The following is a 24,968-nucleotide window of genomic DNA, read 5'->3' as shown; positions in this document are numbered from 1 at the left end:
CGCACCACCTGGTGCAATCCAGGGCAGGGAGCACAGTTCAGGGCATGTTTGCAAACTTGGTCAGTCACTCCAATCTGTACCAAGACTCCCTAAATATCCATTTGGGGCACCTGCTGGCACTTACCACCGCAAAATGCTTGTCTCAGCCTGCCGTCCTTGACGAACTCCAGCATGGAGAACATGGTGTTCAGGGTCACTCTCACAAAAGGGATACACTTACGGGCTGCAGAAGAGAAGGAAGATAGATAATCGGCTGCTCTCTGCCTTCTTAGAACACACTTAGAAACACTGAGGGGCAGGATACTATGGGCTCCTGGGTCATTTTGCGCTGCGTAAGCAGAGCAGACTGGCTTTAAAGGAGCCATTGAAAGCCAGTGGGGGATTCACCCTGAAGAGAGGAATCCTGCACCAGTGCACAGCTGTGCCCGATGCTCAACTCACTCCCAGCATAAGGAGAGAGCACTGGGGCCGGATGGGAAGTGGGGTGGAGAAGAGCTCCACTAGACCTGATCTTCCACTCATTCCCATCCTTAAGGAACTTCAGTTGGGGCAGAAGTTAGAGCTTCCACTGCCGTCTGGACAGCTCATGATCTGGAAGCCAGAACTAGCAAGAGCAGTGAATCCTTTGTCTCTCCACACACGCACGCACACACTCAAGCAGAGCTCTGTTTAGCTGCAACATTTTTAGGTAGAGAGAGTAATCCCCTGTCCTTAAATGAAAGACGATAACTTTGAAACAAAAGATGGAAGTTACCATACCATAGGCTGATGACAGGTTGGCCAGCGTAACTAAAATAAACTCTTCAGGCAGCTTCGGTGGTTTCAGATGACAGTGCAGCTCATACATGACATGATCAAAATAGCAGCTTGCCAGAGTCACTAACGTGTTGCTAGCTGCCACTTTTACTTCAGTTGTTGCTTCCTACAAAAAAAACAAAACAAAACAAAAAAAAAGAGAAAGACTGAAGTAACTGAAGCCGGTTGCACTAGCCAGAGTTGTTTATATGAGTCAAGATCTTATTTCTGTGCATAAGTTCCGAATGAACTCACCCAACTTTCTGCGGATACAGTCATTAGTCATAAATATTCATTGAGTCGTTTGGCTAAACAATTTTCAGCCTTCGAGTTGCTTGCAAGCTGCTTAGTTAGACTATTCATTATTAGCTCCTTGTGGGTGGATGACTGGTCACTTTAGTCACGTGATATTTTGCCCTGCCCTGCCCTGCCCTGCCCTGAGGAGGTAGTGAGACACAGACAGCTTCAAGATATTCAGAGAGCTTTCCTGGAATAAACTGTCCCCCAAAAGGAGGCTGACTTCCTTTGGAAGAAGAGAGATTTTTCCTTGGGTTTTCCTGCTGCCAAACTAGATTCTAAATCCAATGCTGCTGCTTTTGGAGATAGCTCAGATTCTGTCTGTCTGTCTTAGAGCTTTATACTGCCACTTATCCCTATAGTATCAGAGCGCCTCCCACATAACATCAGTATCAAAAATGAAATCCCTAGTAGACTTTGGGAAAGACGTGCTCATTAAGAAACCACAGGCCTGTCTCTGTGTCTGAGATCATGTGTCTCGGGTCCTGATCCTACAAAGTACTTAAGCACATGTGTAACTTTCACATGTGAGTTTTCCCATCTTATGCATGTGCACAAGTGCTGTCTAGGACCTGGGCTTTGGTCTGGAGGAAGGTGTGGGCCTCTAACAGAAGAATACATTTTCATTTCAGTATATAGTTTACCCCCCCCCAAAAAGAGAGTTTTAATTAGTTAAAGCTTTGGATCCTTTGATTAGTAGCTCAGGAGAACTAACTTACCTGAGTCTCTCTCATCTGGTCTGAGGCTAGGCTTACAATGTTTTTCACTAGCCTTATCTCTAGGCCCCCGGTGTCCTGCTGTAACACCCCCTGCAGGATATAGTAAATGGCTACTCTGTTTTGCTGGGGACAAACCAGAAAAGAGAAAAAAAAAATTCGGAAAAGTTTTTCTTGATGACCACACAGTAATTTGACAAATAAGCCCCTGCCCTAAAGAGCTTCCAATCCAAACATGAAATTATTAGCCCAAGTCTTATCATAACAGAGCAGGTCTGTGGCCAGGAAGAGAATCCATATCTCCTGAGTCATTATCCAGAGTCCTATCCCCTAGGCCACACTGACTCCTCAGCCAGCATGCTCACACAACTACTCCATTGACTTAATTGGTGTAAAACATGCCATGCCCTCCATAATCACCATATTAGCAGCACTTCAGAAGCAGCCGAACAATTGACATATTTTAATCTTCCTGCAGAGAAAAAAGCCAGAAGAAGCCTCCTTCACTGCCCCCTTCTCGAGTTTCATTTATTGAAAACAAACAATAAAAAGGAGCCCCTTGCCCTTGCTCTAGCCACTCCAGACAGAATTGGTAAATGTGTAATTACAAAATACCCAACTCCTGCAGTAAGTCCTCAACAGCTGATAGGGGAAATTAGCTCAGCAGTTAGATCTACATGGACAGTCACACAGTTAAAGGTGTCTTTTATGAGGCCCTTCAGTGTAGAAATTCACAGATGATACTAAATATGGGGGAGTTTAGTATCAGCTGGGACAGAAAAAAAATAAAGAGGGACACAGAGAAATTAAAAACCTGAGCAGAGAACAAGATTCCTTTCAGAAAACTGCAAACTAGCACATCTGGAAAGGATGTAACTGACATAATGGGAGGGAGAAAAGTGGGAAGCAACAAGTGCCCTGGGGGTGACAGTGAAAAACCAAGTCAACGTGTATATGCAAGGGGTGACAGCTACCACAAAGAGCCATGTGGGTTCGGTCTTTTCACACAGGGATCATGGCACAAAGCAGGAAGATGACAGTTCCTCTCTGTTCATCTAAGGTGTGACTGCATCTGGATTATTGCATTTTCTAGCACCACATTCCCAGAGAGAGCAACAAACTGGAAGTAATTCATGGGAGAGCAAAAAAAGAATGCAGGGGGGTGGCAGAACTGACTTCTGAATAGAGCCCTGCAACCTGACCCAAATCCTATGGGACCTGACTACAGGCATCAGGGTCAGGTTGGATGAAAAAACAACTGGCTCTTGGGCTCAGGTCAGGTCGGCTCTCCTCCTTTAGCTCATGGGATCAGCACAACAGGGGGCAGTGTCAGAGGATGAAGCCATCGATGCACATCGTTGCCGCTGCGCCGGCTCCATGAGCAGGATGCAGTGGCAATATCTGGTTTGGGGGGAAGGGTTGGGACCAGGATGGAAAATGATTCAACCCTCTCAAGGTGAGGTGAGTGGGCTTGGGGCCAGTTCAGGTTGGGCTTCAAAACTGGGCCTGAGCAGACCTCTACTTCTGAAGACAGAATGAAAGAACTGCCAAAGGCAGATGTGGCAAAAGGAGAACTATGAGGGAGACATGATAATACCATACAACTATATGTAGCCTGTGAACATCAAGGAGGAAGAGGAATTTTTTAGGCAGTGATGAGCTCCATCTGGTTCGCACCGGTTCCCGAGAACCGGTTGTAAAATTTAGAAGCCTTTTTAGAACCGGTTGTTCCAGGACAAACGGTTCTAAAAAGCTTTTAAATTTAACAAAGGCTAGGGCAGCTGTCCACCCGGCCCGACCCCAACTCACCTCACCCTCTCCCCTGAATGCTCCACCCTCCTTCTCCTCCCCTTCCCCTGCTTCCCGCGAATCAAATGTTCGCGGGAAGCCTGAAAAATGCAGCAGGCACGTAAGCTGGGCGCGGGGGGGGACGGTGTGTGCATGGCCCAGTCCGGCTCCCCCTGGCCCTGGCCGAGCGCCCCAGCCAAGCACCACCGGTTGGGGCTGGTCCTGGCAGAGCGGCTCGGACCCGGCCCAGCTGGGGACCCGCAGCTCCGGCCCGGGAAGTCGGGCCCCGCGGCCCCGGCCTCCCCAGCCCCGGCCGGAGCGGCCCCGGCTGCCCCGGCCCTGGCCGAGCAGCCCCGCCCGGGAGCGGCCCCAGCCCGCGGCCCCGGCGCCGGCCGAGCGGCTCCGGCCCGGCCCGGGGAGTCGGGCCCCAGGGCTCCGGCCCCGGTGCCGGCCGAGTGGCTCCGGCCCGGCCCAGGCTGGGGAGTCGGGCCCTGCGGTGCTGGCCGAGCGGCGCCGGCCGAGCAGCCCGGCCCGGCCTGCTGTCCCAGCCCGGCCCGGCGCCAGCGGCCCAGCCCGGCGGTCAGGCCCAGCGGCCCGGCCGGCTGGCGGCTCTGGCCCAGCCCGGCCGAGCGGCTCCGGCCCGGCAAGTCGGGCCCCGCGGCTCCGGCCCCGGTGCCGGCCAGCGGCTCCGGCCTGGCCCGGGGAGTCGGGCCCCACGGCTCCGGCCCCGGTGCCGGCCGAGCGGCTCCGGCCCGGGGAGTCGGGCCCTACGGCACTGGTCGAGGTCCCGGCAGAGCGGACCCGGACCCAGGCAGTGTGGTAAGGGGGCAGGCAGGCAGTGTTCGGTGTGTTGTGGGGGGGTCAGGATGGTCAGAGGGCAGAGAACAGGGGGATTGAATGGGGACAAGGGTCCCGGGGGGCAGTCAGGAAGGAGCAGGGGTTGGATGAGGTGGCAGGGGCAGTCAGGGACAGAGAGAAGGGGTAGTTGAATGGGGCAGGGGTCCCAGGGGGCCATCAAGAATAAGAGAAGAGATTGGATGGGGCTGCAAGGGGCAGTCAGAGGACAGGGATGGGTCAGGGGTCCCAGGGGGGTGTCAAGGAACATGGGGGGTTGGATGGGGCATGACCCCAGGGGTGGGGCACGACCCCCTCATGAGGTGAGGAGGAGGGAACCGGTTGTTAATATTTTGGCAGCTCATCACTGCATTTAGGTAAAAGTAGGAGTAATGGGATTAAACTAAAAAAAGACATACAATTTAGACTTTAATAACAGGAAAAATGCCTCACCTGTGAGACGGGTCTATAAGGTTATGACATAGTCTTCCTAGGAAAATAGCGGAAGTTCAGTCATTAGGGGCTTTTAAAATTAGTTTGGCCAAACCAGTGGGAAATGGCCATTTGGAATGGTTCTGCATTCACAGGGACATGGACTGGATGATCCAATAGATCTTTACCATCTCTGTCTCCTGGGAGTCTCTATATCTAGGTGACCTGCATGCCAAGGTCATAAAGCCCTTTGGAATGTTCAGAGCCAATCAGATCTCTCGATTGGCTAAACATTCCATTGGTGCTGCTTGAAAAGGAGGCTTCTGCAAACTGCAATCAGAACACACAGCTCCACTGGGGAGAAGCTCCTTCCATTCATTTTTAAATGTCAGGAGGATTTGTTTAATTGAAAATTGTCACTGATAATTTATGAATACATAAGCACTATGTAATACAAGTAGCTCTGGAATAGGCAATAATTTTATTCTTTAAAACCAAAAGATTCATCATTAATCAAGTAATTCAAATAATTAAAGTACTAGGAGGCCAAGACAAGCAGTTCGGTTCTGCTCATAAGGGCTAGTGGGGGAGGACAGACTGGGGCAGGGGCTGAATGGGAGTGGAGACCCAGTGTTACAGGGGGGAGGGAGGTTCAGAACCACATAGTGATGGGGGAGGAGGTGCAGAGCTACACAGGGACAGGGAATGGTTGGGTGGGGCATAGAGCCACATTGGGATGGGGGGAGTGGGTATCTGAGTGGGGGTGGAGGAACACATGTGGACAAGGGGTGCAAGGACCCATGAGGGTGCAGGAACACATGGAGACAGGGGCAGATGCCTTACTGAATGGGAGAGGTTAGGAGTCAGCCAGGGTCTGCATGGGGAGAGCTCCCTAACAATTCCTCCCCGCCCCTCCCAAAAAAACTGTTCCATACCTTTCCCATCCATACCCAGCAACCCTCCAAGTTCACACCCAGGCTCCTTCCCAGCAATTCACCTCCCTCTCCCTCAGCTCCTCCATTACCCCTGACTCCACCAAGCCATGAGGGGTGCAAGAAATATGGCTCTGTAGTGAGTTGAAGTGAATTGTTACTCAGAGTTCTGTATTAATATGCATAGTAAGGAATCTATTTGTCAAAAAAGATTTCCTCAATCCTTTTTGTTGTCTATTAATACAGACATACTTGCTGACAGGGATTTTGAAATAAATAATTTGAACTGGTGCAATTATATTGTATATTTGCAGAAATGTTAAAATACTGTGCATCATTTTTATTTTTTTGTTGCAGAATCCGCCCCCCCGGAAAATATATAGATAAGGTCCCTTCAGTGCTATAATCTCAATAATCTTTCTTATGATGACATGAGTGTTGGTTAGGAATAAGAGCAGGGAGTCAGTTCACTTGGGTTTTATTCACATTCTTTTACTAACTTGCTAAGTGGTGTTGAGCAAGTAACTGAATTCCCTGTGACACAAATCATCTGTAAATGGGGATCATGCTTACCATTCTCACAAGGGTGCTGTGAGTCTTAATTCACTAGTGTTAGGTAAGTGCTTTGAGATTTTTGGATGAAGATGCTAAAGAAGGGCAAAGTATTATTGGAAGAGATTACTGCAGGTCCTATAGTGTACTTTTACTATATACAACCCATGTACTCCACTGTGTGAAAACGGACAATGCTCTTTTTATAGAGCATTATATCAGCCTGATCTGTAATAACAGCATTTTGCATGATGGAGGATAGAAGGGTGAATACAGATTATGCTGCTGGTGCACCAGGCCAAGTTCTATACTGAATTACCCCCATGCATTCCCAGGAAGTCAGGCAGAATTTGGTGTGGACACATGGAAAGCAGATTTAATTTCATGAAACTGCCCTACCTTATCCTGTTGCAGTTTCTCCAGCAGAACTCTCACAACACTAGCCAGCTTGGTCTTAGCTATAGAGGCAATCCTGAGGGCAATTCTGTCCTTATCTTGGTCATCCATGTGTGCCAGGAGGAAACAACCTCATTATAAACACCTGAAATTTAATAAAAGGATTTGGCTGGTTACCACTGATAGTAGAATTGGTGCTGGCTTCTTTAATTCCCTATCCAGTAAAGATTCTGCAGGTGCCCAAACACTGTGAGGAGAAGACGACCTGGGAATCATGTAAATCCTCTTCCTTCCGCCTGATGACCAGGTTTGTGTGCTGAAGGACCCAGTGTGTTTGGGAGGAAATCATAATGAAGAAAATTTGCTCCTTTCAAGTAGATCCCCATGTAAAATAATCTTCCTTTCCCTCTTTACTATCAATGGATGAGGTTTGATAGCATACAGAATAATAATTTATGGCCCAAATTTTCAAAACTGGGTGCCTAAACTTAAGCACCTAAATCCATATTAAGGCACCTACACCCTGATTCAGCATCCTAATCACATGCTTAACTCTAAGCCAACAAAGAGACCTAAAGTTAAGCACATGCTTTAAGAGTTTTGCTTAGTCAGACCTCCCCCATAACATTCAATAGAAACTCAGGGCTTGTCTACACTACAGGACTATTTCGAATCTACTTAAGTCGAATTTGTGGATTCGACCTTAATAAGTCGAATTTGTGTATCCATACTAAATACACAAATTCGAACTTCTGAGTCCACATTCACGGGGCCAGCTTCGACTTTGGAAGCGGTGCACTGTGGGAAGCTATCCCACAGTTCCCGCACTCCCCGCTGCCCATTGGAATTGTGGGATTTCCCCCCAATGCATGCTGGGGGGAAAAATGTGTCGTCATTGAACCGTCAATCCCGCCCTCCCTCTCTTCCTTGAAAGCGCCGGCGGGAAATCTGTTCGCGCCCTTGTCTGGTCGGTTACAGCGCGGACGCCACAGCACTGCGAGCATGGAGCCGCTGCGATCATCGCTGCACTTATGGCCGTTGTCAACTCCTCGCCGCGTTATCGTCCACCTCTTCCACAGTCAGATGCTGAGAAACCGGGCGAGGAGGCTCCGGCAGCACGGTGAGGAGAGTGGCGCAGACCTCTCACAAAGCAGGGTACGCCGGGCAGTGGAGATCATGGTGGCAATGGGTCAAGTTCATGGTGTGGAACGGCGATTCTGGGCCCGGAAACAAGCACAGACTGGTGGGACCGCATAGTGCTGCAGGTCTGGGATGACACAGAGTGGCTGCGAAACTTCAGGATGCGTAAGGACACTTTCCTTGAACTGTGTGACTTGCTGTCCCCTGCCCTGAGGCGCCAGGACACAAGGATGCGAGCAGCCCTGACTGTGCAGAAGCGAGTGGCCATAGCCCTCTGGAAACTTGCCACGCCAGACAGCTACCGGTCAGTAGCGAACCACTTTGGCGTGGGCAAATCTACCGTGGGGATTGCTGTCATTCAAGTAGCCCACGCAATCGTTGAGCAACTGCTCTCAAAGGTAGTGACTGTCGGAAATGTCCAGGTCATCATAGATGGCTTCGCGCGATGGGATTCCCAAACTGCGGTGGGGCTATAGATGGGACTCACATCCCTATCCTGGCACCAGCCCACCAGGCCAGCGAGTACATTAACCGAAAGGGCTACTTTTCAATGGTGCTGCAAGCTGTGGTGGACCATAGGGGACGTTTTACCAACATCAACGTCGGGTGGGCGGGCAAGGTTCATGACGCGCGTGTGTTCAGGAACTCTGGTCTGTTTAGACGCCTCCAGGCAGGCACTTTCTTCCCGGACCACAAAATAACGGTTGGGGATGTGCAGATGCCTACAGTGATCCTCGGGGACCCGGCCTACCCGCTAATGCCCTGGCTCATGAAGCCCTATACAGGCGCCTTGGACACTGAAAAGGAACTCTTCAACTACCGGCTGAGCAAGTGCAGAATGGTGGTGGAGTGTGCTTTCGGACGTCTCAAGGGGAGATGGCGGACCTTACTGACTCGCTCGGACATCAGCGAGAAGAATATCCCGTAGTTATTGCTGCTTGCTGTGTGCTCCACAATCTCTGTGAGAGCAAGGGCGAGACCTTTTGGCCGCTTGGGAGGTTGAGGCAAATCGCCTGGCTGCTGTTTATGATCAGCCAGACACCCGTGCTGAGAGAATATCCCAGCGGGCGATATGCATCAGGGAGGCTTTGAAAGCGAGTTTCCTCGCAGAGCAGGGTAACCTGTGACTGTCCACTTGATTTTAAGAGAGCCTGATCATAAACCAAGTTTTCCCCACTTCCCAAGGACGTTTTAAAACTAAGGACATGTTTTAGTAATTAATAATAAATCTTTCGTTGACTTTGCATTTCTGTTTCTTCGTTGAAACATGGAAGCATTCTGTGCTGGTTAAGGTGTGCACTGATGGGTGGGTTTGCAGGAAGGGGCGAGGGGTGCCGTCCTTGGATAGGGGTTACCATGACGGCTGTGGGTTTGGGCGTTGGAAGGGGTGAAGGGTGTGGGGGAAGGGTGAGTATCTGCCCCTGGATGAGGTCTCTTTTTGGGGCTCGGGGCACCGGGGAGGATCGTGACTACGGTCCAAATGCATGTGAAGGGAAGCCTGCCTTTACATTCGGGGATGTCAGGCACCAGGACCCTACACATCAAGGAAAGACCCGGGGCAGCATACACCACACACACTGTCCCTGGTGCCTAGTGACTGCAGTCTGTGTGTGCCCTGCAGTTGACCCTGCCCCCAAGTCTGTACCCTGGTAATGTGGGCTATGCACTGTAATTAACAATCCCCACAAAGTCTTCTGACACGAAACGTGCGGAAACAGAGAGTAACAGCAAACCGCTTTTAATAATGTTATACACAGTGGGGGGTTGAAACTTGGATTTGGGACTGGGTGATCCTGTAAGGGAAGAACTTCTACAAATTTACAGCGCGAGAGGTGTCTTGTACATTAGCGCTCTGCTGCGGTGCAGTGACAGTTCTCACGGCCCCTACCGCCTCCTTCTTGTCACTTTGGGTGAGGGGACAGGACTTCTTGGCGTTGGAGCGGTTGCAGATGCACTGCAGGGGCTCTCTCCTCCTGCCTGTGGTCTTGCAGAACATCTACAAGGCGCCGGAGCGTGTCCGTTTGCTCCCTCATGAGACCAAGCAGCGTTTGAGTCGCCTGCTGGTCTTCCTGCCGCCACCTATCCTCCCGTTCCATGTGTGTGCGATGCTGCTGACACAGGTTCTCCCTCGACTGTCTCTGCTCTGCCGCCTCCGCTCTGGAGCTGGCCATCAGTTCCTGGAACATGTCGTCCCTTGTCTTTTTCTTTGGCGTCTAATCTGAGCCAGCCTCTGCGTGGGGATGGCGGGGCAGTCCGTGAAGGAGCCGAAGCTGTGTGATGCGAAAAAGTAGGTGATTTCCTTGAACAAATACATGTTTGCCAACAGTAAACACAGTCTAGTCATTCTCAGTTAAGAAGACCAAACAGGGAACCAAGTCTCAGGAGATCTCGGAACTAGTCCGAGATTTCGGAATACGCTCTCATTGGCGGCGCGATTGCACTGGATAGCGCACAAGCGAGGAGAGACAGCTGCATCCCTCTTGCACAAAGTCCTGGTAAGCCTTACAGTACAGACTGCTTATCAGATAGTGCTTAGCTGTGCTCTCCTGCTGGAGGCAATGTGCAAAGCAGAAAAGATGAGCGTTATGCGGCATCTCCCGCCAGTGAGCGCGAAAGACCCCTGTATGGTTTTCCTCTGAGGCCTGCAACACGTGGCTGTTAAGCGAGGGTCATTCTTATGCAAAGTAAAACTCTGTTAAGCGAGGTCATTCTTATGCAAAGTAAAACTCTGTTAAGCGAGGTCTTTCTTATGCAAAGTAAAAGTCTACCATGCACAATAGTAACAGTACACTAATTCCACTAATTAGATGCAGCACTTCCACAACGACATCACCCTGAGGCGTGTCAGGCGCACACAGAGAGCGGATGTTAATAGAAGCCCTGCACAGACCAGGACCCTACGCTGCCATGCTCGTGAGGCGATGGTCCCCTCTGCCTGAGGATGGCATGGCGCGGAAGGGGGTGCTTCAACGGAGCACCCCATAACGCACCTCTCGCAAGAAACCTCTTGCTGAGGCTGTTCCAGCTGCTCGCTGAGAGCTTTTTGAAATATCCCCAGAGGACTATTGCTCCATTGCTGTTTGTGTAGACCTGCTGTTTGTTTAGTTTCATATTTAAAAATGTTTATATAGTATTTCTATTTTTATATAAATCCCTGGTTCTGTCAATAATAAATGTTTCCCGGTTTGTAGCACTTACCGCCGGATCCTTCCCTGATTCCGAGTCCTGGTTAACGGGCGGGGCGGTTGGTAGGGGATCTCTGTGAGGGTGATGAAGAGATCCTGGCTGTCAGGGAAAGCGGGAGTGGGTTCGATGTCGCCTGCGCCGTCCTCTAAAGACCCTTCCTCATCTTCCCCATCGCGAACAGGGAGGGGAACTGTCCGCACACTATTCCGTCCTCGGAGTCCACCGTCACTGGTGGGGCACTGGTGGCAGACCCACCTAGAATGGCATGCAGTGCCTCGTAGAAGCGGCATGTCTGGGGCTGGGCTCCGGGCGTCCGCTTGCCGCTCTGACTTTTGATACCCTTGTCTTAGGTCCTTCACTTTCACGCGGCACTGCATCGCATCCCGGCTGTATCCTTTGTCTTTCATGGCTTTAGAGACCTTCTCGAAGGTCTTCGTTCCGCTTGTTGGAGCGCAGCTCTGAGAGCACAGACTCCTCGCCCCACACAGCGATCAGATCCTGGACTTCCCGGTCAGTCCATGCTGGGGACCTCTTTCTATTCTGGGATTGCCCGGACTCCTCTGCTGGAGAGCTCTGCATCGTTGCAGGTGCTGCGGAGCTCGCCCCGATGTGCAACCAGAACGTCAGATTCAAACCGCCCAGACAGGAAAATGAATTCAAATTTTCGCGGGTCATTTCCTGTGTGGCTGGCCAGAGAATCCAAGCTCGGACTGCTGTCCAGAGCGTCAACAGAGTGGTGCACTGTGGGATAGCTCCCGGAGCTGCTAAGTTCGATTAGCATCCACACCAAGCCTAATTCGAGCTAGCAAGTGCGAATTTAGCGTTACTCCACCTGCCGGGGTGGAGTACCAAATTCGAACTAAAGAGCCCTCTAGTTCGAATTAAATGGCTTCCTGGTGTGGACGGTTGAGCGATTAGTTCGAATTAACGCTGATAAATTCGAATTAAAGTCCTAGTGTAGACCAGGCCTCAGATTCTCAGGAAAGTTTCCAGGTCCAGAGGCTGTAGGCCAAGTCCTCAACTGGTGTAAATCAACACAGCTACAAGGAAGACAACAGAGCAACACTGGTTTACAGCAGCTGAGGTTCTGGTCATACAAATGGAGAACATTACAACTAATCTATCTGTATGCCTAGGCTTTCTGAATGTGTGTGTGAATAGACTGGATCTAGAAAATACAATGCTGACCCTTACCTCTCTCAGTTACCTCCTGTTCACTCACAAGATTATTCATGTTTTAGTCTTTTTTCACCACTTCCTCCAGTCCTTTCTCCAAAGAGCTCCTGTCCTGGTAGGCAGTTGGCCTCTCAGTCTGTCATGGCCAGGATAGCCAGTTCAGATTATGCAAGCACTATTATGACATCAGTGTGACTGTAGCATACCTCACAATCTGCTGCTGACCAGGTATGTGCTGTAATTACATGGACAAGATCCTCAAAGGTATTTAGGCTCCTAACTCACACTGAAATCAGTAGCTTTTAGGAACCTAAATACATTTCAATATCTGGACCCATACATGTAAGCAGTTCAATAGATGGCTACATTTGCTCCAGTGTAGAATTTCTCATTCTCTCAACATCACTTTGAATTTTGGTTTGGTCCCTCTCTCAGTTTACCACACTTTCCAGTATTGGTTTTACCTGAAAATCTGCTCCTGGTTGAATTTATATAAATAAAAGCACCAAACAAAGAAAGAGAAGAAACTGCCTTGGAGAATGCACAGTGACCCTTGAGTGTGGTTGGTTGGTTTCCCTCTGCTTTTTAATTTGGTTGATCAAAAAGCCTGATGAAACCTTATTGAACTGTATTACAAATATTGATTTTATATTCTTTTACAATGAATTGAAATTTATACTTAATTTCCATGTCCTGCCAGACAAATCAACTACATTAATTTTTATTGTGTTTGATACAGTGTGGTGTCATATGTAGAGCCAACTCTTGATTTTGGAAGTTATGTTGCCTTTAAAGCATTCAGAGTGATGACACTCTTTGCAGTAAACCATATGGAAAAATAATTCCAATTACATTTGTCCTTTGCTATGTATAACTGTTTTTGTGCCTTACCCTTTCTGATTTTATCCTTACACGTATCTGCTATTCTTTTGTACTCCTCCTTAATAATTCTTCCGTTTCACATTTTGTAGGATTTCTTTTTGATTTTCAGGTCATTAAAAAACTTACTATTCTTCCTATCTTTCCTTTGTATTGGCAGTTGTGCCTTTAATATTGTCTCCATGAGAAACTGCCAGCTTTCCTGAACTCCTTTATGCCTTAGATATTTTCCTTATGGGTGGCTACCTACCAATTCTCTGAGTATATTGAAGTGTGCTTTTTGTAGTCCTTCCTCTGTCATTCTCACTCCTTCCTTTCCTTAGAATCATGAAATCTATCATTCGTAATCACTTTCACCCAAATCACCTTCCACCTTCACATTCACAACCAGCTCCTCCCTGTTGGTCAAAATAAAGTCTAAAATGGTTGTCCTTCAGGTTACTACCTCCATTTTCTGAAACAAAGCATTGTCCCCAGTACATTCCAGGAATTTACTGGATAATTTTGTTTTTTGCCATATTTCTTTTTTAACAGCTGTCTAGGTAGGTAAAATCCCCCATTATTATCATCAGGATTTGTGTTTTGAATATTTCTGGTTTTTGTTCTAGAAACGCTTCATCTCCCTCCTCTTCCTGATTGGGTGGTCTGTAATAGACCCCTACCAGGACATCCCCCCTGTTTTTTCCTTCTTTTATCTTTACTCAGAGACTTTCAACTGGTCTGCTTCTCACCTCCTTCTGGACCTCAGAACAAGTGTACAATGCAAGACGTCCTCTCTTTTTTTCCCTGCCTGTCCTTCCTGACCAAGCTATAATGGGAGGGAGGGATAGCTCAGTGGTTTGAGCCTTGGCTTACTAAACCCCAGGGTTGTGAGTTCAATCCTTGAGGGAGCCACTTAAGGATCTGGGGCAACAATTGGTCCTGCTAGTGAAGGCAGGGGGCTGGACTCCATGACCTTTCAAGGTCCCTTCCAGTTCTAGGAGATTGGTATATCTCCACTTATTACCTTTACCCTCTATACCAATATTCCAGTCATGAGATTTAGCCCATCAAGTATCTGTGATGCCAGTTAAGCTCAGTTATGACTTATGTACTAAAACTCCCAGATTTTACTGTTTATTCCTCATTATTATTACTCCTTCCATTTGTGTATAGACAGCTAAGATGTTAAGCAGATACCCCCATGGATTTCCCTTTTGTTACTCCTATAATTCTACTACAATTTTCCACATCTGCTTTTCCCCAAACATCTAGTCCTCTATTAAGGTCACCTTTTTTTACCTGGTGCCTTTTTTGACCTGCCCCCTCTGAACTTAGTTTTAAGCTCTTCTCATAAGGTTGGTGAGTCAGTGCACAAACAGGAAGCCATTCTGTAAGAAGCTAAGGGCATGGTCAGCACAGAGAATTTGCCTGTCTCTGTCCTTATGTTATGCACTCCTCGCTATCTACACCTGGCTCCATAAACTTCAGCCTTTCAAGAATGCAGCATTGTGTAGGAGCACGGGTAATTGTAATAACGCTTGTTCATTGCAGCTGTTAACATCAGGGCAAGGCATCCACATATAAATCCACTACACATGGACCAGTGATAGGAAGAGTGTTCATGCATGTAATGCCACAGAACAAATTAAGATCAATAACAGAACAACATTATGTGTGGCGAAGCCATGACAAACACTGTGCAGGCATCAAGGAGCTCGGAAATTAGCACATCATCACCCGAACACTGGCTCAGCTTGACTTAGATCTTGGGCAATAGTAGACCCTTAAAAGGAGGCCACAGCTTTACACCCATGGTCACTGTGGTGTTAATTGGCTGCATTTTACAAGAGCAGGATCATAGGTTGACTCTGAGTGTGTTTACACGGGGCAAGGTTTGCACAACACAAGCCTTGTGCACACACTTCCCCTCAGAGCAGCTGCGGGTGGAGGCCCGACCATTCCCCCTCCAGCAGAGGGGGAGACACAGCATCTGCCCCTCACTGCGCATGGGGGTGATTTCCTGGCGCACAAACAGCCCATGCTGTATTCTGCGTGGGGGAAGGCCCAAGCCCCGTGCATGGGGTGGTGGTTCCCGTCACCTCCTTTCCAATTTCAATCCTCCCCTCACGTTAGTGACCTGATGGTATGGCCAGGTGGAGGCGGGGTGGGATGGCAGAACAGCTAGGGCACTAATGTGTCTTTGCGGTGCTGTCCTTCGTTGCTTCATTGTGTGTGACCGCTGCATGCTGGCATGTGCTCCTGCGGCCGGTCTGCCCCGAGAGGTCAGGGCAGCAGGAACCCTCTGTCCCGCAGCTCAGAAAATGGCAAGGCAGAGCTGCTGGAGAGTAGATTGAGTGGTTGGGGCTCTGGATTCTACTCCTCGCTAGGGGAGTATGGTTAGAGAAGAAGGGGAGGGGGCAGGACACCTGGTTCTCTTCCTGTCATGGGCTTGCTATGTGACATTAGCCAAGATGCTCAGAACCAAAATAGCAAAAGCAGCCTTTAATTCTGAATGCCTCTGATTTTGGGGGTGCCCAGTGTGAGCTATGAAGGCCTGAGTTTCACAGGGACTCAGCATCCACAGAGCCCATTATTGGCGCGACCTGGGACACAGCGATCCTACCGGGGAACCTGAGAAACAGCCAACCCTGGGAAACGGAAACTGCCCTGGGAAGCTTGGTATCTGGTTATTGGTATGCTAATAAAGCCAACTTCCAGGAAGAGAGTGAAATTGGCCTTGTGTAATGTGTTTGGAACAGGCTGGGGCAATAGACAATAGATTATTTAGGTTAATTTTTCTGTCTACCCAGTGGGACGCACTGCTCAGTTTCTTTCCCGGACTCAGAGCTTGCAAGCTTGTCCCCTCCCAACCGGGGGCAGGGAGAGGGGAAAACAGCCGTCACCACCTCCTACCTGTAAGTGGCTGCCCCACGCCGTGGTAAGTAGTGGGTGGGGGTGTGGACAGGCAGCCCAGATGTGCCTACCTTTAAGATGCAAATACAGGCACAGTTCAGTATTTGCTGGTTCATTTGTTTTCCTCAGAATGCCGGGGGCATCTGGCATTAAACGCTGCGAGGCCATTCCACTTTCTGAGGGACGCGCACAATTTGGTCAGTGGTTGGGGCTTGCGGCAAAACTCATGTGCCAAAATCTCTTGAGGCCTGGACTAGGAAAGCCCAGGCCCCTCAACTGAAGCTCATCCTCATGGAGACGTCCCTCAGTGGCACTTCACACCTGGGCTGGCAAACTTCTGCTGCTGCCCTGTGGCCACAGGCAGCTTCCTACAGACCTCCCTCCCCCACCCCCGCCCCTGAAGGGAAGGAACCTGTCCCCTAGAGGACGTGGGAAGAGGAGAGCTAACACTGCCTCTGCCAAGACCACGTCCAAGTGGAAACGTTCCCCAACTTACTGGCGGTAACGTCAAAGCCGCAGACCCTAAGCAGGCAGGTGCTAAGGAGAGTGGGCAGAAAACCTCCTCCCTGGCACCCCAGCATCCACAGTTCCTTGCTCACCTCTCCTCGGTAGGGACACTGTTTCAGCACTTTCACTTCCATTCACTCCACCAGCTACAGCCGCTCCTCCTTCCTCTCGTGAGGAGGATGAAGATGAGGAAGGGGAGGCTTTTTTCTCCCAGCACTCTTCACTGATGCAAGGCAGTGTTTGGTCTGCACATCAGGAGCGTCCCACACCTCCTCTAGGGTCTGAATTTCAAGGGTGGTCTGGTCACCTCCCCACCTATTCCCTTCCCACCTCAGCGGTCATTCTGGCACCCACAGGCAGCTTATACACAGTTCTGCTCTAACACCAGAACTGGCACCATGGAGATACACAGGTGCACAGGTACACATCTCCACCAAAATGCACAGTGCCACCAGACGCCCCTGCCAAACAGAATTCTGAGGAGGCAGAAGAAATCTTAGATCAGGAGGCAGCTCCTGCTACCTGTAACTCCTCGCCAGAGAAGAATGTTATGCCCCCTCTACCCACTGCTGGGGAAGATCTCAGGAACTTCCAGGATCTCTTCAAACAAATTGCTGACATGCTCCAGATCACCTGGGAGGAAGTCTCTCTCTTGGACAAACCCCACATGTCCACCTGCTCCGAGATTGTCCTTCCAATTAACTCAGAACTCACGGAACCTGCCAAGAACATATGGCTGACTCGAGCTACCATTCCGCCCACATCTAAAGCGGCGGACAAAAAATGCTACATCCCTCCAAAAGGGATGGAATTTCTATTCACACACCCTCAGCCAAATTCACTGGTAGTTGATGCAGTTAACACAAAGGGCAAACAACCCGTATCCAGAACCAGCTCTTCTGATAAGGAATGGAAAAGACTAGACTTACTTGGCATAAGGCCTGCTCATCAGCAACACTTCACTGCTGCATCGCCAGTTATGAAGCCCCCATGGCGAAGTACGACTACATAAACTATTCCAAATTTTCTGACGTTTTTGACTGAATACCAGAGGACAAAAGAGAACAGTTTACATCGCTCATCTCTGAGGGTCACCTCTTGGCTAGGACAGCCCTTCAGACATCTTTGGACTCTGCTGACACAGCGGCAAGGACCATCACTACCGCCATAGTAATGCGCCAGGCCTCCTGGCTTCACCTCTCAGGATTCCCCAAGGAAGTCCAAGCCACGGTAGAGGACCTTCCATTCGAGAGTCTAAAACTGTTCGCCGACAAGACTAATGCGTCACTCCACTTGTTGAAAGACTTGAGACCCACTCTCAGATCTCTTGGCATTTATACACCTACAGCAAAATGCAAATAAGGCAAGTATTATACATCAGAGTGACCCAGACAAATCCCATACACAAAGCAACTGAGACAATATGCTAAGCAGCGACATAGACAGACGCTGACCAGACGCGGCCCAAACTCCCATTCCACCATGTCTCAACGATCAACATCCAAACAGCAGATTTGAAGGTTTGGTCGAGGGCTTGTCAAATCTCCCCCAACTATTGCTGCCAACAGTAGATCCCACCAACCATCTCTTCACCAACCGCCTGATGCTGTTCTATCCAATCTGGCAAACTATCAGTTCTGACAGATGGGTTCTGGAAATCATCAGGACTGGCTACACTATCCAGTTTCTCTCCATCCCATCTACCCCCCATCCCTCTTCAGGGACCCCTCTCAGGAGCCCTTCCTGAGACAGGAAGTGGAACATGTCCTACAACTGGGAGCGGTAGAGCCAGTATGTCAGAGAGGGAAGGGTTTCTATTCCCATTATTTTCTAACGCAGAAGAAACCTGGAGGATGGAGACCCATCCTTGATCTCAGGAAACTGAACATATTTGTCAGAACTCAACGATTCAGGAGGGTTATGTTAGCTACAATCATTCCAGCACTGGAACAGGGGGATTGGTTTGCAGCCCTCGACCTGTAAAACACATATTTTCACTTTACCATATTACCACAAAATATGTGACAATTTGCCCAGTTTAAAGAAAAAGTCAGGACACCCGCAGGAGGGCTTAAATACAGGCCTGTCCCTTTAAAAATGGGATGTCTGGTCACCCTATGTATGGGAAACAGGCCTTTAAGGGCTGAACTTGCCAGAGTCTGGGCAGGATAGTGTCATGCCAGGAGCCAGACTCAATTTAATCATGGTTTTCTACATAACACTGTATTCTTGTTGGTTGTTATAACCTTAATACATATTCTTCACAACTCAGAGATAGATGTAGGTTTCATTTTTAGAAGGTACACACTATACATTTTTTAAGTGATTTCTTTTGAAAACTTTTCAGATTAGTTTTACAGCTATATCAGAAAATGAATGACTGTTTGGTTATTTCATTTACCAAAGGTAATTGAAGCAGATGTTAATGAAGTCATTGGGAGGTGATCTATCTCCAATTCGACAGGTTAATCATTAATAGTTGGAGGATTTTCTTGCTGTGCTGTATTAGGAGAACATCACCAGACAGACATTTAAATTGTTTTATTTAACTAAAACAACAACAACATTACGTATTCTGGATTTTTTTCTTCAACAACAAACATATAATATTTTAACAAAACAGCATATGAATTTTTGAATTTAGTTAAACATTCACATTTTTTAAAATCAGGTTTGTTTTTGTTAAAATTGTTTAACTAAAATAGTTAAATGAAATATTATAAAAAAAATTAAATCAACTATGTCAGCCAGGTCAACATGAGAAAATTAAAATATTGGCTTCTGCAGCTAACTCAGTTGTCTTCACCTTCATTTTCCTGTTTCTTCATAATCTGGAAAAGAAAAACAAGCTTTCCTTCTTTCTCAGGTCCCAAACAATTTCTCAATTTTGAATGAATTAATCCAAAGGAAGAAAATATACCTATTTCTGTTAAAAGTGAGAGTATCACCTCAACAGTCTCTGAATCCAAGTGCTTAAGTGACTCCCACCAGTTCACTGGTATGACTTTCTTTAAAACATCCACAAACATATTTCTTGAATGGTTCTTATTCCCAAACTGGGTCTCTGTTACAGCCTGCTGCCATTATACATATTCCCTTCTAGTACGAGAATGGTATGGTAGATCTCAAATCAGTGAAGGCTACACTCAAAGTCCTCAAGACTTCCGGAATATGCTGCTCAAACAGTTTCACTTTTGTTTCTACTGCCTGCCCCAGACTTCTCCTTGTCCAGATCTATTCTGCCGCCAAGAATCTTCTATTCCAGGGGTAGGCAACCTATGGCATGGGTGCCGAAGGCAGCATGCGAGATGATTTTCAGCGGCACTCACACTGCCCGGGTCCTGGCCACCAGTCTGGGGGGCTCTGCATTTTAATTTAATTTTAAATGAAAATTCTTAAACATTTAAAAAACCTTATTTACCTTACATAAAACAATAGTTTAGTTATATATTATAGACTTCTAGAAAGAGACTTTCTAAAAACGTTAAAATGTATTACTGGCATGTGGAACCTTAAATCAGAGTGAATAAATGAAGACTCGGCACAGCACTTCTGAAAGGTTGCCAACCCTGTTCTATTCACTGAACTTTTTGAAACTTTGCATTTTTAGAGAGACGTTAGGGATTGACTCTGTGTACACAAATTTGCAGAGGGACAATAGGGTTGAGGCCTGTTATTTCTCACTTTTATATATTTATGTATTTATTTAAAAACATCTTTACTGTTAACAAGCATATTATCTCTGGAGACACAAATCCACAGTTTGAGACCTGCAAAACTAAGCATCTCTGATGGTATCTTCTAGACTGAAGAGTGACATCGCCGCTCCTCTCCCTGCACATTCCTCAAAACCCCACTTTTTTGACAAAAAGTTGGGATGGCCAGGACAGGGCTGAAAAAAGGGACTGTCCGGCCAAAACCGGTTGTGTGGTCACCCTAGGCACACAGTGGTACAGAAGACTCTCTCCCAAATATCCATCCATGCGTATCTAGCCACCCATTCATGCTTGTCCATCCTAATCTAATTTAAGGTGTTTCTCATGCACCCATGATCCTAGTAGCTGGTTACTTATACAGCTCTATTGCAGACTATGTAAAGATTGGTAAAAAGTCACACAGCAGGCCAGGGTAAGAAATCAGCCTTTTATTTATTTATATATATATATGGAAAAAAATAAGAAGAAAAGAGAGTGAAACCCCCGAAGAGGACAGGGCTAGTGGCGAGTGTCAGCAGCACTGGGACTCTGAGTGGAGATGTCTCCACCTTGAGGGTTATGCTCCATCTCAGCTCAAACTGTCCCCTTGGGGCTGCTGGGAAAGCTGGGTCCAAGTTTAGACTGGGCAGCCAAACATGGTCATGGCTTCAGAGAACTCAAGGAATTCCTGGCAGAGGTTCTGGAAATCCGGCTTCCGGCATTCGTCCTCGTTGGGCCACTTCTCGATCCAGGTGTCCTTGCCAATGATGTAGGATAGCCTGGGACAGACAGGCAGAAGGGTGAGCAATGAAGCACAAAATGTGTTCAATTTGTTTGCTCAGTTCCTCAAGGGCAGCCGGGTTTGCCTAAGGGCATGGGCAGCGGGTATGGCAGGCCAGGGGAGGCTGAGCGTCCTCAAACAGCCAGGCGTGGCCCCACTCATGCTCCTCCACAAGCCCTATCCTGCTTCCCCCTGGCCACAGCCCACATAGGGCTAGGGCTAGGGCTAGCATGGGCTGGCCTGCGGCTCGGGACTTGAGGCAGTTGGGTGCCCCTGGTGCTGGGGCCCCCCAGCTCTGGTGCTCCCTGGTGCTCCGGAGCTGGTGGCGCTTGAAGCGCTGGGGACTGAGCACACAGTGCTCCAGGGCTGGGGGCACTTGGGCTGCGGCACCTGGTGCTCCAGGGCTGAGGGCACTGGGGCTGCAGCACCCAATGCTTCAGGGCTGGGGGAGCTCAGGTTGGCCAGCTGGAGCGGCCCAGAACTGGGGCCGGGGAGCTGGCAGCCACGGTGGTGGGCTCGGGGCTCTGGTGGGAAAGGGAGACAGGCAGGGCTGGGGTCTAGCCTCCCCAAACAGGCAGCTCACACTCCACCTGTGCCTAAGAGCCACATCTGACTTGCAGAGAAACAGTGGGTTGCCTCCCGTTTCATAGGTCCAGAGAGACTACAGATCCCAGCATGCAATGCTCCAGATACACATGAGGATGGAACTTTTAGCCTCTGTGAGCTGCATCTTTTTGGTAAAGCTCATTTTTAGGTGTTGTTTTTACTCTAATTAATTATAGTTCCACCCAGTTGAAACCGAAGTGATTTCGGAACAACTGTGGCTGGATGCAGGACCATGAAATTGCACTGACAAAGTGATTTGTGCTGGTGAAATAGTTGGGTGGCCCCTGTGAGGAATGGTGGTCCATGGTTAGACTACGAGGCGAATCTGGATTCAATTCTCTGCAACTCCAGAAACTTCCTTTTGGTACTTTGAAGATGTCACCTAAGGCCAGTCAGTGGGAGTTAGGAGCCTCAATACCATTGAGGACCTGGACCGTAGGCTGTCTGTGCCTCAGTTTACCAATCCGTTAAATGAGGGTAATAACGCTGCCCTGCCTCCCGTAGTGAGAATAAAAACCATTTGATATTGTGAGGCTCTCAGAAAGTACAGTAATGGGGGCCTGATAGGTACCTAAAATAGATAGGGTAATTAGTTAAGGGCGTGTGTTCTTGAAAGTGACTAACGCAGGGTAACCACAGGAGGCTACTTACTCAGCTTCCCTGGGCCACAAGTCGGTGCTGAGTCCCCAGATCAAGTAGTCTTTGTTACGCTCCAGCCTCAGAGACTCCCTGCATTTTATGTGGCTGATGAATGGGCGGGTTTTTCCTTGTGGATCTTCATCAGTCCCTAGGGCGGGGGTGAAAAAAGATGTCACACATAAGAGCAGAGTGAGGAGGAGATAGTACGGGGTGGAGACAGATGAAGATGAAAGGAACAGAGAAGAGGAGACTCCTAGGTGTTCTCTTGAGGTTTCAGTACAAATTCAGCCCCAGAGTGACTGCAACGATAACCAATCACTGAAGCTCCAGCAGTCATTAGAGACAGGAAGGACCGTCTTGTGGTTGTGGCACCGGGTTGGGCCTGAAGAGTTCAGGCCTCAGCTCATGTTTCTGCAACAGACTCCTGGTGTGACCTTGCACAAGTCACTCGATCTCCCTGGGACTCAATTCCCCACCTGTGAAACGGGGCTAATAAAGCCACCCAGTGTCGATTTAGATTGTAACCTCATCAAGGCAGGGGTTGTATCTGGATATGTCCAGTGCTTAGCACAAGGGGCCCCTAATCTCAGGTAATTCAAATAATTAGAACAGTCAAATCAGCTCCCAGTGAGTGAAGCCGCTTTGAGCTCAGTTAGATCCCTGCTTCCTTTGCCTTTATATTGATTTATAAAAGTCAGCACTGAGGAAGAGAGACTCCACCTCCCCTATAGCAGCTTGGGCCAAAGGGCCACCAAGTCTGGGATCTTGACTCCCACAATGGCCAATGCCAATTGCTTCAGAGGAAGCTTGAAAAAGCCCATAATGAGACTGGCCAATTGTGCCAGGCTGACCACAGGGAGAGGTTCCCCCTGTTATTTTGTCTGCCTCTTCGTGGCATGGCTGCCTAGGTGGGTTGAGCAAATTTTTTCTTGTCCCCTTGTGGCGATAAATTAATGCCCTGGAGCATGAGACTAGATTAGCCTTGGAGCTTTAGCACTTCCTCTGGCTAAGAGAAATAGCTCTTATGCCGGCCTTTATCCCAAAGGCCATTCAGAGAAATTGCACCCTGATTGTAGAAGGGGAGCTCTTACCTGCCTTAATGAGTTCCACAATTTCCATGATGTAGTAGTCAGAACTATCCACTTGTTGAATTCTAACAAGCCTGGTTTTATACACTTTAAAAAAAGGAAGACATACAAAACACCAGTTGAAGGTCTGCAGTATTTTTCTGTAGAGAATTCACTGTGTAACTGACTCCCCAAACTGGCTGTGAGAAAGCTGGTGCCGTGGTGAGGGCAATAACTGGAGACCGGGGTTCATTTCCCTGCTCCACCACAGACTTGCTGCATGACCTTGGGCAAGTCACTTAGTCACTCCATGCCTCAGTTTCCCCTTTTGTACCGTGGGGATAATAGCACTGCCCTGCCTCACAGGAGGTTGTGAGAATAAACGTGTTAAAGATTGTGAAGTGCTCAGATACTAGGGAAAAGGGGGCAGGGGCGGGGAGTTATATACACTCATGGTGCCTGGGCTCCAGCAATATTCAGGGCCCGGGGGCTCGGCTCCACCAATGTTTGGGGCCGGGGCTCTCCCCCGGTTTCCCCTGGCCCCCACTTGCTGCCCCTGCTCACCTCCCCTGGGCCCCAGAGCCTGCAGCTCTCACTGAGTCTGCTCTGCCGGCTCCTGGCATCAACTGCTGCCACAGGGTCCGAGTGCCCCCCATCCACTATTGGCAGGGCAGGCTGCCCTTCCGCCCTAGCCCTGAGCCTCATCAACACTCCAAACCCTCAACCCCAGCCCTCATCCCCAATCCTCTGCCCCAGCCCTGAGCCCTCCTGCATCATGAACCTCTCAGTCCCAGGCAGAGCCCGCACCCCACACCCCAACCTCTGCCCTAGCCCTGAGCCCTCACACACCCCAAACCTTCATCCTCAGCCCCACAGCCCTCACCCCTGCATGCACCCTCCCTTCACACACACACCTCCCCTGCCCCCAAACTCCTCCCTCCTATCCCCAAACTCCTCCCAGAGCATGAACCCTCCCCTTCACGCACATCTCCCCTGCCCCCAAACTCCCTCCCTCTGCACCCCTCCAACCCCAAACTCCCTCCCAGACCCTACACCCCTCACCTCCTCCTACACCCCCACCCCCAGTCCAGACCCTGCACCCAAACTCCATCCCAGAGCCTACACCCCACAACCCCACCAGCCCACCCACCCCCTGTCCCCGCCCAGAGCCTGCACCCAGCACCCAAACTCCCTCCCAGAGCCTGCACCCCTCTTGCACCCTAATCCCCAGCCCAGGGCCTGCACCCCAGACCTCCTCCCCCCACCCAAACTCTCTCCCATAGCCATAGGCAGGTGGGGGGCAGAGTTTGGGAGTGGGTGGGTTGTGGACACCACCAAAATTTCTACAAACCTGCCACTCGTGAATGGGGGCATAGCAGGATAGTTACCCCACTCCTGCTGATTGGAAAGGAGCCACAGCTGTGGCTGGCTTAATAAGGGCCCAGCTGGCCCTTATAAGAGGGCTGGGGGCCAGAAACCAAGACAGACTCTCTCTAGCTTTGAGAGGGAGGGATCTGGCTGTAGAGAGCTGAGAGAAGGTACCTAGACTGGAGCAGTGCTGGGGGAAGGCCAAGGGAGCTGGGGAGCTCCGGCCTGGAAATCCCCCAGGCTGTGGCCTAGTGGAAGGCGAATTAGGTACTGGGGTTGTAGGGGCA

The 24,968-nt window shown here is 49.3% G+C and overlaps 3 protein-coding genes across 5 annotated transcripts in view; 1 reads left to right on the top strand and 2 right to left on the bottom strand.

The window, feature by feature from the left end:
- Positions 1-24,968, bottom strand: part of LOC120391388 (maestro heat-like repeat-containing protein family member 2A) — a 257,457-nt gene that overhangs the window by 10,407 nt on the left and 222,082 nt on the right. The window lies entirely within an intron of this gene.
- Positions 1-24,968, top strand: part of LOC120391375 (adhesion G protein-coupled receptor E3-like) — a 326,462-nt gene that overhangs the window by 249,145 nt on the left and 52,349 nt on the right. The gene's annotated exons all lie outside the window — the stretch shown is intronic.
- LOC120391422 (A.superbus venom factor 1-like) lies at positions 20,655-24,014 on the bottom strand. Its single transcript, XM_039515101.1, has 4 exons — positions 23,878-24,014; positions 23,338-23,421; positions 22,259-22,394; positions 20,655-20,999 (listed from the first exon to the last, which is right to left on the bottom strand). The coding sequence occupies exons 2-4, from the start codon at positions 23,363-23,365 to the stop codon at positions 20,858-20,860; spliced, it is 306 nt and encodes a 101-aa protein (XP_039371035.1). The 5' UTR covers positions 23,366-23,421; positions 23,878-24,014; the 3' UTR covers positions 20,655-20,857.

The sequence above is a fragment of the Mauremys reevesii genome, linkage group 25 (assembly GCF_016161935.1).
Source record: "Mauremys reevesii isolate NIE-2019 linkage group 25, ASM1616193v1, whole genome shotgun sequence".
Lineage (NCBI taxonomy): Eukaryota > Metazoa > Chordata > Testudines > Geoemydidae > Mauremys > Mauremys reevesii.
This window is presented reverse-complemented; position numbering and strand designations above follow the sequence as displayed.